Genomic DNA, 19,976 nt, shown 5'->3' on the forward strand with positions numbered 1-19,976 from the left:
AGTACAGAGCCAGAAACAAGTCCTGAGCACAACCAGGTGTGCACCAAAAGCTGAAAAACAAAGAACAGGCACACGAAACCAGATAGTACAATGGTTAGGTTGGTTGTATAGTTACATGTGGTCAACTCCATTTCCGTTCCTGGCACCACATTCTATGGTCCCCTGAGCACTACCAAAGAGTGATTCCTGAGTGCAGAGGCAGGAGTGTCCCCTGAGCACTGTTGGGTGTGGCCCCCAAACAAAAGAATTTTTAAAAGTGAAAAATAAAAACACATCCTATGTTTAACGTAGGATGTGAGGTTCGTGCAGCCACCGCCCATGGGATGTGTTGGCCACTTGGGGTCAAGGTTTGACTCGAGGGAGCGGCTGGGCCTTGTTCTCAAAGATGTTTCCTCAGACACCCCAAGCGCTCTTGCCAGGCTTTTCACAGTTCACACCAGATTCTTTTTCCTGTTCAGAGCTCATGAGATGTGGTGGTTGATTCTTTATCAGGGGTCTCCATTCATAGAGGAGAGCTCAGTAGAGAGACCCCACCTTGAATTTAGTGGTCAGGGCCAATGCTATGAGAGGGGAAAAGGAAAGGAAGAGGTAAGCGTGTTGGTGTGGACTCCTTACAAGGGTGAAGACTGAGTGGATGATCAGGGGTACTGTCTTCCTGTTTCCCCACCTTCCTCAAGTCCAGCCAGGGGCCAGAGAGTTGAGTGCAGGCCAGATGTTCGGGTTCAATTCTCTACCACATGATTCCCCTTGTGTTGCCGGCTGGGTGTGGCCCCAAAACAAAACAGAACAGAGTTTCGACCCAGGATTCAATGCCTCTGTCTGCTTCCTCACCAGTTCAAACCTTACATGGCAGCCACTGTGCTTGGCATTCTTTGTTCTGACCTAACTCAGGGCGTGTCATCTCCCTGTTCTGTGGTGAGGCTAAATGTGGGCTACCAGAGGAGGAGGACACAAGGGAGGAAGAAAGGGTCTGGTATCACTTACCCCATCTCAGGGGTGGGATCATGACCTCCAGGCTGGACCCCAGCAGCCTTATCATTCATCTGCGCATGTATTCGGGTCAGGACTCAAGATTTAGGATTCCTGTATAGGCAGGTTCAGAGTTGCAAAAAAAAAACTTTCTTTTTCAGTTTTTGGGTCATACCCAGTTGTGCTGGGGATTCAAACTGGGCCAGTTGGGTACAAGGCAAGTGTTCTACCTGCTGTCAATCCTGTATGTCAGTCCCTGACACATTTTTTTGTTTTGTTTTTGTTTGAGGGCCACACCCAATGGCACTCAGTGGTTACTTCTGGCTCTGTACTTAGGAATCACTCTGGCAGGCTCAAGGGACCACATGAAATGCCAGGGATCGAACCCAGGTCAGCCACCTGCAAGGCAAACATCCTACCTGCCCACTATGCTTTTGCTCTGGGTCTATCTCTGCACAAATACATCTTTTTTTTTAATATATAATTTAAAGAAAATGCATCATATAGTTGACACAACCGATCATAATACATTTGTTTCAAGATAAGAGAAAGCAAAGTTATTGAAAAAAATAGAAAAACTAAAAAAATAAAATGGTAGAGAAGAACAAAGAAAAAAGTACAGTAGAAAGTATATTTGTGAAAATTATTGTATCTCACATACACATCTTAATCCTAGAGTTCTCTCTCCAGGTGTTCCCCAGTGCGACTCATGCAGGGAGGCCAGGAGTTGGCCTCCAGCTCCGAGCACCCAGTCTTTATGCTACCAATGGGACTGACACCCTCTTTGCCTCAGAGGCAGGGACAGCAGAGAGCAGAGAGCCAAGTTTTCGGGGACACAAAATAAGATATCAGTCATCTCTCCTCTCCCTTGTGAAACTGAGGAGCCCCCTCTCCTGTTCTCCGAGGGAAGAAGTCACTGTGACTGCAGAAAAGCCTGATAATGTATCTCTGGTGAATGGATCCAAGCTGGGCGTGAGGGGACAGGGCTGCCAAAGGACACTCACTCTCCTAACAACCCTCACGGAAAGGTCCCAAGGCTCCAGCACAGAAATTGGGCTTCTGCTGCCCTCTAATGGAGAAAAGGCAGCCTCAGGGCACCCCATCAATCTGGCTTCCTTTAAGAAAAGGGACAGAAATCTTCCCCTCAAATCTTGACCTTCAGTTCCTACAGCCTCCAGAGCTGAGTCTTCCTGTCTTTGGACACACTAGCCATCTTGTTTTCCAGCTCACTGTGTCCTAATCATTGCCCCAGTTTCCTTTGTTCCCTGGGGTTCCGATTCTGGTGTTCTGGTTCCGGGAGGCCCTTTCCAGATGCCTGGGGCCTCGCTCCCACTGGGCACTAACTAGTCAGCACTGGAAGATATGGGATTTTGTCTCCTCGAAAATGTGAAGCAACTGAACCTCTGGAAAGTGGTAGTCAGCGTGGCCACAGGGGCCGGGGCTGTCTACCTGTGCTACAAGGCCATCAAGACTGGCTTACGATGCCAGCCTCCCTTCTGCTCCAACTCTCCGGTCTGCATTGCCCGTGAGTTCTTGGTCCCTGGGGAAAGGGCTCTGTCCCTGGAGACATCTGCTTCTGAGGCCTTCCTTATGGGAAGGCTCAAAGTTGACTTCTCACAGTTCCTATAAACTTTTGTCTTTCTCTTCTCTAATTTAATGCCCTGGGGCCCAGGGCCAGAGATACCAAGTTAGGGTCCCTGGGGAGTGGATGACACTCAGTTGGAGACTCAAATCCCCTTGACCAATCTCCAATTATAGTTTCATCCCAGCACCTGGGATGTGTCTCTTGGCAAACATCGCATCAGTGGTTGGCCCAGTGGAAAGTCACCCTGAACTCCTTAAATGCAGTTAAATTGGCACCAGATTCAAAAATAGTGGCCCAAGTCTGGGGGTGTTACTCAGTGGTAGAGCAGATGCCTCATACATGTGAAGCCCTGGATTTAACCTTCAACCCCAAAGTAGGGCCCTTCAGTCATCCTGCCATCTGTTGGAATAACATTGCCATACACTGGTGGTGAGGAAAGGCTGCAGAGCAGGGCTGTATGGTCAGGAAAACAGTAGAGCCAGGCTTCTGCCCTAGGATTTTAGTGAGCATGATAGAGTGGGGTTAAATTCGCTGTGTGCAGTGTACACCATTGTTTCCTCAACATGATGGTTCTGCATCTCAGATTAAGGCAAGGCAGCTGTATGTCTGGGTTCCTCCCCCCACCCCCCAGTCCCTTCCTGTCCTTGTTTCTGAGTGTCCAGCCTGAGATGACTGGGGATGACTCCCTAGGCCTGGCTGTGGAGCGAGAGCGCCTTGGGCGGGACACGGGTGAGCTTCGAAAGCTTCTCAACTCTTTGGAGTGCAATCATGACGAATTCACCAAGAGCATGATCCTGCATAGTATCACCCGCTGTGTGTACTTGCTGGAAGCTGAGGTGAGGCTGGGCTGCAGGCGGGTCTTCCTAGCCAGCTGGGCCCCCTAAGGCCTCCAGCTGTTATCCCCATCCTCCCTTTGTTGGCCAGACTGTGTCCAGTGGACAGGATGTGTGTCTCTCTCTCTGGCTGCTGGTGGGAGGGATTGTGCTAAGGATGCTGGCAACACAAGGGAGGAGGAGAGGATGGGTGATGAATGGAACTGGGCTGTTTGCTTCTCCTGCCTCTTTTGTTCCTTCTGGCACATTCTAGGCCGCTGCTTGTACTAATGATGACATCAGACTGGTGGGCTGCATGCTGGATGACAAGGACAACTGTGTCAAAATCCAGGCTCTGAATGCACTTAAGGCTTTCTCTGGCATCAGAAAATTCAGGGTTAAAATCCAGGTGAGCATCAGGACAAGCCCAGGGTGCACAGAGGGTCAACTCTTGAAGTATTAGGGAAGAGGGATCAAGTTGGTGACCAAGAAGCAGTTTTTTCTTTGGAAATAAGTAAGGAAAATGACAACCAGATTCCCAGGAGGGCCGTGAAAGTTTCTGAATCTCAAAAGGAAACTGAACTGGGGTACGAGGAGAAGCTCTGAATCCCACATGTCCGAAAGCACCCCTAAAGCTTCTTTCTAACAACAGCCGATACTCAGAGACCAACTAGTTCAAAACCAATATGGTTTATCTAGACTCAGTAGAGAGCCCACAAGTTCCCATTATTCTTGGAGAAACACATGGAAGATTTCATGATTCCAACCCCAGGTTTGGGAATCCACTCAGAATGAGTCACCAAACTCAGGAAAAAAAAAAAAAAACATGGTGCTGGAGTTGGTGGCTTGCTATATAATGGAGGAGCCACCAATTGGAAAGGCAGAGATGGGGATGAGGAGGGACAGTGTTCCTGGCATCTGCATGTTCTCCCCAGACGATGAAGTCAACTGGGCTCTGTCAGGGGTCTAATAGACATTTCACTCTGTAGACATGGTTGATTCTTTACTGGTTTGTGATGATTTGCTTTTCTGCCCAGAATTTGGGGAGAATGTTGAACACTCACTCTAAAGTCTGCTTGGTCTTCCAGGTCTCAGTCCCCCATCTGGAAGAACTCTAAAGTCACCTCACTAGCATTAACTAAGGAGATGGAAGGGTATTCAAGTTAAATTTTTCCTTTGTTATCCATAAATAACAAAAAAAGAAATCCCACATTTTTATCAGCAAATTGCAAGAAATTTTAGGAGCTGTGACCATTATAAGGACCATTATAAAGACTCAAGATTTATTCTCACTGTTCTTCATTGCCCCATGCTGAGTTGGTCTGAGGCTGGCAGCTGGGCCACTGGTAGTCTCTCTACTGTCATGCTAAGAAATCCCCTCTCCCAAATGTCTTCCTCCCAGGTCCCTGCTCCCAGGCATACCTATTTCCTTACCCATCCTCTCCTTTTTCCTGCCAGTGCTTCCTGTCTAGAATTGGGGTCAGTTTCTGTCCAGGACCCCTTCCTTCCTGAGAGTGTCTATCGGGCTGAGAGGACTCCCCCAGCTCCTTCCCTTTTCTTTCCAGCAAGCTCCCCACCTTTGCATGTAGGAAATCAGAAAAGACCTCTTCCTTGACCTCCAACTCTCCCTTGACCAAACAGCCTATTTCTCCAAATTAAAAACCAACTTTCAAAGTGTATAAACATTGGGATCAGAGAAAGTACAGAAGATGAAAACACTTGCCTTGCACATAGCTAACTCCAGACTCGTCTTTAATACCACTTGGTCCCTGGACCACGTCCCCATCACTACACACAGTGCACTTCTGGATGTAATCTGACCACCAAGTCCCTTCCAAAAGTATAAACATTATGTATGTGTACAGTGCATACTAACAACACTCTGAAACAAAGCATTCGTAACAAAAATTCAGACGATTTAAAAAAAATTTTTACCCCTGAAACTAGGGACCAAGAATTTCCCCGTGTTTGTTTACCACATCATTGGTTCATTCTTTTCTGTCTCTCCCTTCTTTTTTCTCTTTCTCCTTTTTTCTCTTTTCTCTCATTATTCTCTCTTCTATCTCTCTCTCTCTCTCTTTTCCCTCCCTCCTTTTATGTCTTGGGTCTGTACTCAGTGTTGCTCAGGAGTTATTCCCAGCAGTGCTCAGGGGACTTGTCAGTGCCAGATGGCATCCGGGCTTCTCCTGTACAAAGCACACATTCAGCCTTGTTGAATTCTCTCTCCAGCCTTGATCCATTGATTCTTTTCACTATAGTTTTACCTTTAATCTAAGTACCCCTACATGGAGGCCAACAGGACAAAGCACTGAACATATGAGTTGGCCAAATGTGGCCTGGAACATTTTAAGATGTCTTGAACAGGAACATACAGTTTATAACCTGTGATTTACCTCTAAGTCCCAGCTTTGAAAGAGTTTTCTTACCGCTGCAAGGAGTTGTTTCCTTCTCTCTGAAGGGGAGCATTGGAGCCCAGGAGCAGCCCGCCATGTTGGTTACCCTTTTGCTCATGCGTGGCACTTGGGCTATTTCCGGTTCCTGGTGCCCACGTGGTTCCAGAGCTTTTTGCAGATGTTGGAGGTTGCTTTGGAGTGAGTCTGCAGAATAGTTTTTGTTGTTGTTGTTATGGTTGTTTTGATTTTTGGATCACACCCTGCGGCGCTCCTGGGCTACTACTCCTGGCTTTGTGTTCAGAAATAGCTTCTGGCTGGGTCGGGGGACCCTATGGGATGCCGGAAATCGAACCTGGGTCCGTCTCCAGTATGCTGCGTGCAAAGCAAACACACACACACACACACACACACACACACACACACACACACACACCCTCTGCATGAGATCTTCTGCTGCCTTGATATTTTGTTTTTTTAACACTTCAGTTTCTTTTTCTGGTTTTATTTTGGGTACACACACACACACACACACACACACACACACACACACACACACACACCTCTGCATGAGATCTTCTGCCCTGATGTTTGTTTTTTTAACACTTCAATTTCATTCCTTTTGTTTTTATTTTTTTATTTTTGGGGGAGACACACACACACACACACACACACACACACACCTGCATGAGATCTTCTGCTGCCTTAATGTTTGTTTTTTTTTAACACTTCAATTTATTTTTGTTGTTTTATATTTGGAGGGGCCACACATAGAAGTGTTCAGGGGTTACTCTTGGTTCTATCTACCCTAAGGAATTACTCCTGGCTATACTTGGGAAATCGTATAGGATGCTGGAGAATGAACCCAGGTCAGTTTTGTGCAAGGCAGGTGCCTACCTGCTGTATTATTGCTCCAGTCCCAATACACTTCAATTTTTTTGACATCAAACTTAGGAAAAAAGCCCATGAAAGGTATCTGGCCCCGCCCTTGTTCTTTACTTCTTCTTTACCCTAAAGACCCTCTGAGTTTCCCTGGATAGTAATTCTCAAGCAAATCAATTTAGCTTAGAAATGAAGATTAAGGGGCTGGAGAGATAGCATGGAGGTAAAGCGTTTGCCTTTCATGCAAGAGGTCATCGGTTCGAATCCCAGCGTCCCATATGGTCCCCTGTGCCTGCCAGGAGCAATTTCTGAGCATGGAGCCAGGAGTAACCCCTGAGCACTGCCGGGTGTGACCCAAAAACCACAAAAAAAAAAAAAAAAGTCAGAAATGAAGATTAAGGGGTCGGAGAGATATTACAATGGTAGGGTGTTTGCCTTGCAAGCAATTTAGCCAGGACCAAAGGTGGTTCAAATCCCGTCATCTCATTTGGTCCCCGGTGCCTGCCAGGAGCGATTTCTGAGCAGAGAGCCAGGGAAACCCCTGAATACCACCAGGTGTGGCCCCAAAACCAAAAAAAAAAAAAATGAAGATTTTGGGATTCCCCCTCATGAAGAATCTACAGTTCAGCAGGGGAACTACAGTGAAAATCACTAGTCCAATCGCCATCTAGAGATGCTCATCTGGATGCCTCTCCCTTGCCTGGGGTTCCTCTGACCACCAGATCCACAGCCAGCTGGTGCACTTCCGCTGTCTAGACTAGAGGCTCTAACCCCGCAGCAAACTGAGTTGGCCCCAGTCCCTGCAAGAGGTGGTTGTTTCATATGGATATCCTCAAAGTGCTCCTGCAGGATGGGAACAGAATGGGGTGTATGCAGAGTGGGGTTGCAGAAGACAGTAAAGTGGGGAAGGTGCTTTCCAAATGCATGCCAACTCTGGTTTGATCCCCAGCACCACAAATGCTCCTCTGAGTGTGGTCCCTGAGCACAGAGCCAGGAATAAGCAGCAAGCACTGCTGGAGGTGGACCCCAAACCAATTTTAGTTTAAAAAATAAATGAATGGTCAACGCTACCTCCTTGCCCCAACAGGAACCATATATACTGCTTGATTCAAGCTCTCTTACTCTTGGGCTGGTCCTTACATCTGTGTTTTCTGCCATCTGAAATTCTGCCCCAGGTTTGCAGACCTGTTTCAGCAGAGAGGTGTGGACGTGGTTGGGGCAGGGGGAGTAGAGTTCTAATGGGAATTCTGGGGTTTCTGCTCCAGGATTCTGTTTGTTTTTTTTTTGGGGGGGGGAATACTACACCTAGAAGTGCTAAGGGGTTACTTCCTGGCTCCATGATCAGGAATCACGATTGGCAGGTTCAGGGGACCATATGAAAGACCACGAAATCAAACTCGGGTTGGCTTCAACACTGTGCTATTGCTCTGGCCCACACTCCAAGATTCTTGTCTTTCTCTTAATACTCCACAGAGGTATAGCTTATGAAGTTACTTTGATAATACTTCTCAGTCCAAGCACCTGGCAGAAGCCAAGATGCTTTTATTTATTTAATACAATTTGAAATACACATGGAAACACTTGCTCAGTGAGGAGGCATCGTGTGAGGCCCCAAAGATTAAGCAGTAAATAGACTAGTAACGATCCTTGTTTCTGAAGAATTTTTTTTTTCCTGAAGAATTTTTATTTTAGTAGAGTAAGGGAGGCTGTTGATAAATAGACAAGTTAAGTGTTTCTCATGACAAGTGCTGTGGAATGAAATTAAGAAAAGGAAGACTGCAGCCAGAGGAATAGCACAGCGGTAGGGCGTTTTCCTTGTATGCTGCTAACCCGGGAATGACCCGGGTTCAATCTCTGGCATCCCATATGGTTCCCCTAACCTGCCAGGAGCAACTTCTGAGCACAGTCAGGAGTAACCCCTGACAGCCTCTGGGTGTGGCCCAAAAACTGAGAGAGAGAGAGAGAAAGAGAGAGAGAGAGAGGAGAGAGAAGAAAGACTGACATTGGGGTGAGCTATAATATCAAAGGAGAAAATCTTGAGATCAGAAATAGTACAGGGGAAAGGGCTTTTGCTTTGTGTGGTCAACTCGGGTTTTGATCCTCAACACCAGTCTTCAAAGTACCACCAAGCCCCAAACCCAAAGTGAACTCAATTCCACTGACCCACTGCCCCTCAAATAAATACATTTAGCATTAGAGCCATTAGGGAAATGCAAAATAAAACCACAATGAGATATTATGACAGACTCTGCCCCCTGCCATTAGATGTTCTAGATTCAAAATTAGTGATACTTCCAAATGCTGTTGGACACAGAGAAACTGGATCTCTCACAGATTGCTGGTGGAGATCTACAACTGTGCAGAAAACATTTTGGCAAATAGTTTATCAATTTTTTCTTTTCTTTTTCTTTTCTTTTCTTTTGTTTGTTTTCTTTCTTTCTTTCTTTTTTCCTTTCTTTTTCTTTCTTCTTTGTCTTTCTTCTTTCTTTGTTCTTTCTTTCCTTTCCTTCCTTCCTTCCTTCCTTCCTTCCTTCCTTCCTTCCTTCCTTCCTTCCTTCCTTCCTTCCTTCCTTCTTTCTTTCTTTCTTTCTTTCTTTCTTTTCTTTCTTTCTTCTTTCTTTCTTTCTTTCTTTCTTTCTTTCTTTCTTTCTTTCTTTCTTTCTTTCTTTCTTTCTTTCTTTTTCTTTTTCTTTTTTTTGGGGGGGTCACACCCTGCAGCACTCAGGGGTTACTTCTGGCTCTACGCTCAGAAATTGCTCCTGGCAGGCTCAGGGGACCATGTGGGATGCCGGGATTTGAACCACCGTCCTTCTGCATGCTTACCTCTATGCTATCTCTCCGGCCCCAGTTCATCAAATTTTTTTTTTTTTAAAGAACTAGCTATGTATTTGCCATACCAAATGAGTAGTCACAGTCCTGGGCATTTATCTTGAAGGAATGAAAACATACATCTATGCAATAATCGGTGCATAATTGTTCGTAGTAGCTTTGTTTGTAATAGTCCCCAGAGAAAAAAAATAACCCAAATGTCTCTTAGTGAAGGGTTGGGTAAACAAGTCGTGGGACATCTATGCTATAGGCTCGTACTCAGAAATTACAGAGAATGAACAAGAGGTACATTGTTCATTTTCTCCAGGTCACTTTAGTGAGTAGAAAAAACAATTGCAGAAGGTCAGAAAGTATAATTCGCATCTCCATGTGACAAAATTATAGAACTGGAAAATGGATGAAACTATAAATGATTAAGGCTGGTTTGGGTGGGAAGGGGTAAGTATGATGAAACATCTCAGTGGAGATGGGACAGTTCTAATGGCATTTTCTGTCTTTTTCAGTGGTGGTTACACAAACCTATAGATATAACAAAATAGCAGAGAACTAGACACATTATTACACCAATTCCAATTTCCTAGTTTTGACATATTTGTATTTAAGTTCTTGGACTGGATAGATAGTATAGTAGGTAAGGTACTTGCATTTTACATAGCTTATGGGGTTTAATTCCTGGCATGTCATATGATCCCTCAGGACCCTCCAGGACTATTAGACCAGGAGTAAGTCCTGAGCATTGCTGAATATGACCCAAAAACCCCAACCAATCAGTTCTCTATAGTCAATGGTAACCAATTATACATTATATATAATTATACATTATGGTTATACAATAATGACATCAGATGTGAGCATTAACAGGAATATGGAAAAGAGTATATCTGATCTCTCTGGGCTATTTTACAACTTCCTGGAAATTTATACTTATTCAAAAATAGCTCAATAGGATGAGCAGCTCAAATAGTACAGCGAGTAGAGTGTTTGTCTTGCAAGTGGGCTACTGGGGTTCTAGCCCTAGCAATCCATCTGGTCCTCAAGCCCAGCAGGAGTGATTCCTGAGTACAGAGCCAGAAGTAACCTCTGAGCATTGCTGGGTATGATCCAAAAGCAAACAAAAGAGCTCAAATATTAGTTACATGTGTTAGTACAAGCAGGAAACATAAAATTACAGAATAGTGGGAAGATACTACAGAGCTTAAGGCACCTGCCTTGCATAGGCTGAACTGGGTTCAATTCCTGGCACCACATATGGTCCTCTAAGCCCCTTGAGTATAGAGCTAGGAAAAAGCCCTGACCATTACCAAATGTCAGCCCCCAAACAAACAAGCAGATGAAAGAAAGTTGTAGTGAAATCTTTAAAGAAGAGGCCAAAGAAAGCCTCAGGAGAAGGAGGTAGATATTAACACAATCTTGAAGCATTCCAACAGGGGAACCGCCTGTGCAGAAACCTAAAATAGACATGTGCTTGCAGTGCTTAAGGAAGAACCATGAGGCCTGGGTGAAGGGAACCCGAAGGAACCCTTGAGACACTAGAAGAGGAGGAGCTAGAGAGGGGGAGGGACAGAGTTGACGGTATGAAATGAATGAACTCAGGATTCACTTAAACAATCAGCTGTTCTGAAAATAGTAGTGGTGGAGCTGAGGGAAATGACACAAACGGAGTCAGAAATCCCAGAGGGAGTTGATGGTGGCTTGGAACCAGGTCATGGGAGCGAGATGGTCATGGATGGTGAGAAGTGGGTTGAGGGTGGGCTTCTGAAGATAGGACTGGAGGGATTTTCTGAAGTGTTGAGAAAGATGGAGAGATAACTATGGTCAGAAAGAGCACAGTTCTAGGGCCGGAAGAGTTGTAAAGCTGAGATGGGAAAGGCAGTGATGGAGCATGTTGATTCCATGAGGCCACCATTTTCACTGTAGGGAGAAAAGGTGACTTGGCACCTGTATATAGTTCAGGGATAGTTCTGGACTGAAGATGGAAGCTTTTAATTATTTTTTGTTCATTGTTTTGGGTAACATTGAGCACTGCTCAGGACTCACTCCTGGTAGTACATAGGGGAAAATATGGGGTGTTGGGAACCAAAATCGGTGTTGGGGACCAAACCAAGCCACATTCAAGGTGAGCACTGTACCATCGATGCCTGGAGATGAAAACTTTAAAGTCTCAGCCTGTAGATAGTATTTGAGTCTGGATCTTATCACTTCAAGATGAGAGAGAGAGGGCCCGGAGAGATAGCACAGCGGTGTTTGCCTTGCAAGCAGCCGATCCAGGACCAAAGGTGGTTGGTTCGAATCCCGGTGTCCTATATGGTCCCCCGTGCCTGCCAGGAGCTATTTCTGAGCAGACAGCCAAGAGTAACCCCTGAGCACCGCCGGGTGTGGCCCAAAAACCAAACCAAAACAAACCAAACCAAAACAAAACAAAACAAAAAAATAAATGAGAGACAGACAGACAGAGGAAGAGAGAGAGGAGAGAGAGAGAAAAAGAGGAGAGAGAAGAGAAGAGCTTGGAAAGAGAAAAGTCTGAAAGGGAAGTCAAATGAAGAAATAATTTTAAAGAGTTGAACGTGATAAACTAGCTCAAAAACTGTTGGCAGGTTTAAGTTAGAGGGATAGTTTATTGGGTTTGGCTCACTGTCTTGGGGAAAAGATATTGAAGGGGTTCATTTGGGGGAGGGAAAACTCAGTGGTTGAGCACTTGCCAGTGTGTATGAGGCCCTGAGTTTCATTCCTAGCCCCATCTCCCCGCATAAGAAACTGCAAATAATAGAAAATAATATATTTTAAACTAGTATTGAAAGAACCATGGAGAATGAAAGTAGAGGCCTTGGCTAGTATAAGGGATTACTGTGTAAGATATTTTTCTTCCCTCATCCCCAACCCAGGAACACTCCATGAAGATACTGGAGTTGATTTCTACCATTTGGGATTCAGAGTTACACGTCTCAGGCCTCCGACTTCTCAACAACCTCCCAGTGCCTGAGTTTGTTCATCCACAGCTGCGACGGGTGATGCCTGCCTTGATGGAGATCCTGCAGTCAGACTATATCACAGCCCAGGTGCCAACAGACCTGGCCCTGCCCTCTTGAGCAGCCCCGGTTGTGCATAGCCTGGAGGGAAGAGGTTTATGTCTTCCCCGCTGAAGCCCTGCTGACCTGCCTCCTCATGCTTGATTATTTTCTTGATTCAGATACAAGCCATACGACTGCTGAGTACACTGGCCCAGAAGGAAGACCTTCTCTACGATATCCTTAACTGCCAGGTGAGGATGGAGTCTGAGTGTCACCAAGGAGGGGACAGAGAGAATCACTGATTCTTCAGATGAGCTTGCCCTGAGCAAGGCCATCTTGTTTCTCTTGCCTTGGTTCGATTGAAAACTACACACACACACACACACACACACACACACACACACACACACACACACAGCTTCACACTTTTGTTCTTTCAACAGAACGATTCTCCTTTGAGAATTCCTTTGAATACTGAGTTTGGAACACAAGTGACAAATATTTGTGTAGAACTTTTGTTTGTTTGTTTGTTTTTTGGTTTTTAGGACCACATCAATTTGATGCTCATTGGTTATTCCTGGATAAGCACTCAGAAATTGCCCCTGGCTTGGGGGGGACCATATGGGACACCTGGGGATTGAACCACGGTCCTTCCTTGGCTAGCGCTTGCAAGGCAGACACCTTACCTCTAGTGCCACCTCTCCGGCCCCTTATGTAGAACTTTTAATATCAGGAGCCAATTACCCTAAGATTCATCACAAGGAACAGATATGGTCACTTCCTAACAATGACTGATTCAGAATGGGAAAGCTACTCTCAAGTTATGTTCACCTAATAACTCAATCTTATTAATATTTTGGCACAATAACATGTAATAGAAAGTTCAGTTCTATTGAGAGGCATCGACATAAGCAATATAGAACTATAAGATACTTCAAGTGTCCATGTGGTAGTTGGAGGGATGTAGATTGTGAGAGGTTTCATGCCCCTTTCTTTATAAGAACATGTAATTTCTACTTCCAGCATGATCAATAGATAATACACTGTTGGGGCCGGCAAGGTGGCGCTAGAGGTAAGGTGTCTGCCTTGCAAGCGCTAGCCAAGGAAGGACCATGGTTTGATCCCCCCGCATCCCATATGGTCCCCCCAAGCCAGAGGCAATTTCTGAGCTCTTAGCCAGGAGTAACCCCTGAGCATCAAACAGGTGTGGCCCCCAAAAAACAAAAAAAAACAAAAACAAAATATATAATACACTGTTAGCATGATTATAATCAATACCTTTTACATTAGTGCCTCAGAATGTGTTCTTTTTTTTGTTTTGTTTTGTTTTTGGGTCACACCTGGCAGCGCTCAGGGGTGTTACTCTTGGTTCTATGCTCAGAAATCGTTCCTGGCAGGTTCGGGAGACCATATGGGATGCTGGGATTCAAACCACCGTTCTTCTGCATGCAAGGCAAATGCCCTACTTCCATGCTTTCTTTTTGGCCCCCTGAATGTGTTCTTGTTGCTACTTCTGCCCAGGCTACTCTTCTGTTTCCCACTGAAATCTGTGCAATATCCTGTTTCTATGAGTTGGCTTTATTTACTTAATTATTTTTAGATTCCAAATGTGAGTGATACCATCTAAAGCAGGGGCCTCAAACTCACAGCCCACGGGCCACAAACGGCCCTCCGTACAACATTTTGTATCCCTGCCCTAGAGCAATCTTTTGTTTTGTTTTGTTTTGTTTTAGTTGTTTGGGCCACACACCCCAATTTCAAGGTTTACTACTGACTTTGCACTCAAGGATCACCCCAACTTTGCCTCCTGTGGCCCCCAGGTAAATTGAGTTTGAGACCCCTGCTCTAAAGTATTTCCCTGTCTGATTAATTTTACTTAGTATGATGTTGTCAGGGCATATCCATATTGATGCAAATTGCAGGATTTCCTTCTCTCTTATAACTGAATAATTTTTTTTTTTTTTTTTTGTGGTTTTTGGGTCACACCCGGCAGTGCTCAGGGGCCACTCCTGGCTCCATGCTCAGAAATTGCTCCCGGCAGGCACGGGGGACCATATGGGACGCCGGGATTCGAACCGATGACCTTCTGCATGAAAGGCAAACGCCTTACCTCCATGCTATCTCTCCGGCCCCATAACTGAATAATTTTCAGTTAGAATGTCCATATGTACTATAACATATGTTCATATGTACTATAGGACACCAGGAGAGTGGCAAGATTGAAATTATTCTTGCAGCAATTCATAAATCAAAGCCTAAAAGTAGTAAAGGTTGAGACCAGAGAAATGGCTCTATGGGCTGGAAAACATGCCTTACATACAGGAGCCCAAGGTTTGTGTTTATTTGTTTATTGGTTTGGGGTCACACCCAGTGATGGTCCGTGTTTACTCCTGGCTCCATATTTAGGTATTACTCCTGGAGGTGTTTGGGGGACCATATGGAATGCTGGAGAATTGAACCCAGGTTAGGGATGTGCAAGGCAAGAGTACTACCTCTTTCAGCCCCTGAACCGTAGGTTTGAATTCCAGTGCCACCTGATCCAGCTGGGAGTGACTCTTTAAACACTATATTGATAGTAGCCCCTGAGCACAGCTAGGTGTGATCCCAAATATAAACCAAACAAAAACCCAAACTAGTAAAGATAAAAAATATCTCAAAAATTGGGGCTGGAGCAGTGGTGCAGGCAGTAGGGCCTTACGCTAACCTAGGATGGACCATGGTTCGATCTCCCAGCATCCCATATGGTGGTCCCCCAAGCCAGGGGTGATTTCTGAACACACAGCCAAGAGTAACTAACCCCTGAGTGTCACTGGGTGTGGCCCAAAAACCAAAAATAAAATCTCAAAAATACAATTGAGCTATTAAGCAGACATAGAACAGGACCAGAGCAATAACTTCATGAGCTATTGTGTTCCATGCAGAAAAGAAAGCCAGTGTTCTATCTCCAACACTGTAGTATAGTCCCCCAAACACTACCATAAGCACTAAGCCAGAAGTACCCCTGAACACCTGCAGGTGTGGCCCCAAAACAACACCAAAAAACATACTTAGAATGTATAGATGCACATTTCTCTCAAGCACACAAAGACTTTCTAAAACTTAGCATATGCTAAGCCTTAAAGTTGATCTCAAGACAATTCTTGGACTATGGTGAGATCACTCTAACTAATGGGCACAGTACAATCATGTTGGAATGGCAATGAGAAGAAATAAGAAGAAACTGAAACAATTCCTGACCATCGGAACCTGCAACCTAGTTTTTTTGTTTGTTTGTTTGTTTTTGTTTTTTTGATTTTGAGTCACACCCAGCAGCGCTCAGGGGTCACTCCTCGCTCTACGCTCAGAAATCACTCCTGGCAGGCTTGGGGGACCACATGGGATGCCGGGATTCGAACCACCTTCCTTCTGCGTCTAAGGAAATGCCCTACTGCTGTGCTATCTCTCCGGCCCCTGCAACCTAGTTCTATTGAATTATGGCAAGAGGAGTCAAGGCAACAGGCAGCTGGGAGAAGCAGAGCTGTAGAAACTGCCTTGGAAATCTTCTCATCCCCTCTCTGTCCCTCCTCAGGTGCACCCCGCCTTCCTGAACCTTTTTCAGTGCTGTCGGCCAGGGAACCTGTTATTTGAGATCCTGGTGTTTGCTGAGCGGCTGAGCGAGGGCCGGAATTCAGCCCATTACCGAGCTGTGAAATGGCACTACAACGAACAGTCTCTGCACGAAGCTCTCTTTGGGGCTGACTCGCGACTGGCAGACCGACTACTTGCCTTGGTCATCCACCCGGAGGAGGATGTTCAGATCCAGGCCTGCAAGGTCATAGTTACCCTGCAGTGCCCCCCAGATCTGGGAAACCGGCCGACCTGCCAGCCTGCCTGCCAGACCAGTAATTCCTTCTTTGCTAATGTGGAGTAAAAGTTAGGGCCTCATAATAAATTGAGAAAGGGAAAGAAGCATGAAGACAGTATATGTCTGAAATGTTTTGGGGCTGGTCATAGGTTTCTTTTCTCATTTTTTATTTCTTTTGTTTGGCTGGTTGATTGGAGCCACACCCAGTTGTGCTGCGGGCTTATTCTTGGCTCTATTATTCCTGGACTTCTTTCTGGCTGGGTTTATCTCCTAGGCAAGAGATCATTCCTGGCTTGGGGAACCATATGGGGTGCCTGGGATTGAACCCAGGTCAACCACATGCAAGGCAAGTGCCCTACTCACTGTACTATCGTTCCAGTCCCATGAGTATTGATTTTATATATCATGACTCAGTCCCATAGCATGGAGAAGCCCAAGCCACATCACCCCATTCTTTCTTCCCTGTTTAGGGGACCAATTGTACTTCTTGCTGCTTTTCAAAATTGGATGCAGAATTGATCTTTTCAGGAGACAATAGGTTTGGGAATCAAGACCAACCATCCTGAAATGATTTGATAAAATGATAAAATGATTGAGTGAGTTAGGAGTGTTTCTTAACTGGGGGCCTATGACTCTCTCCGTGGTCTCCATCTATTAGGAAGGTGGCCATGGTGGGAAAAGGTCAAGAACCACTGGGCTAAGCTGTAGAAACAGCGTCTAAATTTTAGAGGCTTAAAACTGACTAAGGTCCCCATGCCTGAGGCCTTCTCCCTAGCCTGGGGAGTGCTGGGAGGCTTGGCAGGCCCCCAACCATCCCCCTCTGTCTCCCATGGACTCCAGGTCTTCTCTGGGTACCGGCTCAGATGGCCAGAAGTGGGTTCAGGTGAACGCTTAAGGGTCCTCAGGCTTCCCTCCTCCCTCCGTACTCCAGGGAGGAGGTGCACGGGGAAGAGGGCAGGCAGATATCTGGCTTCCGGTTTCCCCTTTGATTCTGGAGGCCAGCTCTTGTCAGGTATGGGGTTTGGGGAGGCCCCATGCCAGAGGCCTTCTCTCTAGCCTGGGGAGTGCGGGGAGGCTTGGCAGACCCCCAACCATCCCCCTCTTTCTCCCCTGGACTCCAGGCCTTCCCTGGGCGCTGGTCCAGGTAGACTCTATAGGGGTCATCAGGCTTTCCCCCTACCTCTCCCTACACTAATTGGAACGCGCTTTGGGAGGAGGGTGGGCCGTTCTAGCACTGGTTTATGTTGGGACAGTCACTGAAAATTTATTCTCCTTGGTCTCCATTCCAAAAACCATGCGGGGGCTAGTGCCTCCACGAGTACAATATATATTGATAGTATTGTAGGCATATAGTTTATATATGCATAATATCCATCTTGTATTGTGACCTTGATACTGCCCTACAAAGCTCATTTCTAATCTTTTACTGCCTCAGTCCCAACCTTATTTTCCCCCATCTTCCCATATAAGTGTAGCTCATGACATGAAGCTCACCACATAGAGTGATGAGTGCAGTTAGAGCAATAACTACACTGAAAACTATCATAACAATGTGAATGAATGAGGGAAATAGAAAGCCTGTCTCGAGTACAGGTGTGGGTGGGGTGGGGAGGAGGGAGATCTGGGCAATTGGTGGTGGGAATCTTGCACTGGTGAAGGGTGTGTTCTTTACATGACTGTAATCATACAACTACAATCATATTTGTAATCACGGTGTTTAAATAATGATAATTAAAAAAAAAACTAACTAAGGTCCTGGGCCTTGAGAGCAGATAAGGTCTTTGCCTTGCAGTCAAATTGATCTGGATCAAACTCTAACACCCACTACAGAGCACCAGGAGTGACTGCTGAACACAGAGCAGAGAGTAAGCCATGAGCACTTCCAGGTGTGGCCCTGACACAAATAAGAACAAAATAAAGCCAAACAAAATATAAGGTTTTCTCTGTGCACAATGTCTTAAGTCAGCTGGGGTAGGGGAACAGGGGTCTGTACTATTTTCTCTGCTCTCAGGCACCAGGGCTGAGATCAGCTCTTCTTTTTGTTTCTTTTATTATTCTTTGGGGGGGGGCACCCGTCACTTCAAGGGCTTTCTCATGGCTCTTTGCCCAAGCATCACACATGGCAGGGCTTGGGACCATATGAGCCACAGAGGATCAAACCCGAGTTGGCCACATGCAAGACAAGTGAGGAAGAGGGGAGTTAGTGAGAGCTCTAGAATTTGACTAGATTCCAATGTCAGTTGTGTCACTATTGACAGACCTTAAGTGAGACCTAAGGCAAACCACCCACCCTGTCTGAACCTCACCCCCTCCTCTGTGAAATGAAGAACAGCTCTCATATCTGGAGGCTGATGGATGATATGGGAACTAAGAAATGGTAAGGTGTAAGGCACAATGCTCTGCATACAGGGGACTTTATCGAAGGGTGACTCTGGGGGGACTATGAAATGATGAAGTGAAAAGGAAAGATTAGCATGGGCCAGGTCCCTGGTGAGCTCTGAGACCAAATGTTTCTCTAGATTTTTTTTTTTTTTTTGGTGTAACAGGAGCTGGAAAGATAGCACAGCGGTAGGGCATTTGCCTTGCATGTGGCTGACCCGAGAGGGACCCAGTTTGTTTCCCTGCATCCCATATGGTCTCTCAACCTGCCAGGGGTGATTTCTGAGTGCAGAGCCAGGAGTAACCCCTGAGTGCTGCTGGGTGTGGCCCTAAAACCAATCAATCAATAAAGTTTTTTTTTTTTAAATAACATAGCAGGAAGTCTCCTGGAACAAGAAAGTTCAACAAAATATGGCCGCTCACTTCCCTCACTCAATGCATCTCCCACATGACTATTCATTTGCTACCTAAGACCCTTTGCTGACAAATAAACTGTAGTGGTTGCCAATGGTTAAAAAAATAATTTATGAAAGATAAATGCCAGATCAGAGTTGTCCACACTCTACCACTATTTGATTTAGGGGATAGAACATGTTGGCTCAGCTGTAGAAACCTAGAGAGCTCTTCAAAGAGAGGATTTGAAAACCACAGTCTAGCTGCAAGCCAACCCCGACATCTTACTGAAAAGGAAATGAGGAAAGTGATGGATCTGGGAGTAGAAAAAGGACTAGAACCATTTCATTTTGGGTTTTGGCTTTTGCATAGTCCTTGACCCTCATGAGCCCCAGGAGAGTGGACCAACCCAGACTTTGGCAACTGAAAAGGATCCTGATCAGTGCTTTTGGCTCCTAGCACAATTCAGTTCAATTCAGGACAGAAGAGCTTAAAGGAGATTTGCCCTGGCTAAATTCCTTACCCAAGATTTCATCCCTGGGTGAGGCATGGATTGCAGGTGGGGTTGGGGATGGGGACAGGCTTATCGGGGAGAGCCAGTTCCTATTAAAGGGACTATTCTGATCATTTGTCACTTCTGAATGGAGAGTACACACCATCTGAATCATCAATCCTATCTCTCCCAATTCCAGCTGGGAGTTTACTACACTTAGGTCTATAACCCCAATAGAATGTGTCCCCAATCAGCATCGCCCTTCCCATCTTTCAGTCAGCAAGGGATTGGACACAGCCTTCAGCCTCTCTCTCCTACCAGACTTAATGACACACTAAGCATCTTAGATCCTCCTAGTTCTCCAGTTTCTACTGCCCCAATTAGGACTTTGC

At 45.7% G+C, this 19,976-nt stretch overlaps 1 protein-coding gene across 1 annotated transcript; it reads left to right on the forward strand.

The window, feature by feature from the left end:
- The first annotated feature begins 2,331 nt into the window (after positions 1–2,331).
- On the forward strand, positions 2,332–16,430 carry ARMC12 (armadillo repeat containing 12). Its single transcript, XM_049765306.1, has 7 exons — positions 2,332–2,574; position 2,662; positions 3,245–3,390; positions 3,641–3,775; positions 12,350–12,523; positions 12,655–12,726; positions 16,044–16,430. The coding sequence occupies exons 1-7, from the start codon at positions 2,332–2,334 to the stop codon at positions 16,383–16,385; spliced, it is 1,113 nt and encodes a 370-aa protein (XP_049621263.1). The 3' UTR covers positions 16,386–16,430.
- Positions 16,431–19,976: the final 3,546 nt, after the last annotated feature.

This window comes from Suncus etruscus, chromosome 18 (assembly GCF_024139225.1).
Source record: "Suncus etruscus isolate mSunEtr1 chromosome 18, mSunEtr1.pri.cur, whole genome shotgun sequence".
Lineage (NCBI taxonomy): Eukaryota > Metazoa > Chordata > Mammalia > Eulipotyphla > Soricidae > Suncus > Suncus etruscus.

What these genes read in the sequence shown, in the direction of transcription:
- ARMC12 (XM_049765306.1), top strand. Translation starts at nt 2,332, where the DNA reads ATGGGATTTTGTCTCCTCGAAAATGTGAAGCAACTGAACCTCTGGAAA. An exon ending in TGTACTTGCTGGAAGCTGAG is followed by an intron (nt 3,391 to 3,640) that starts GTGAGGCTGGGC and finishes GGCACATTCTAG; the next exon opens with GCCGCTGCTTGTACTAATGA. An exon ending in AATTCAGGGTTAAAATCCAG is followed by an intron (nt 3,776 to 12,349) that starts GTGAGCATCAGG and finishes TCCCCAACCCAG; the next exon opens with GAACACTCCATGAAGATACT.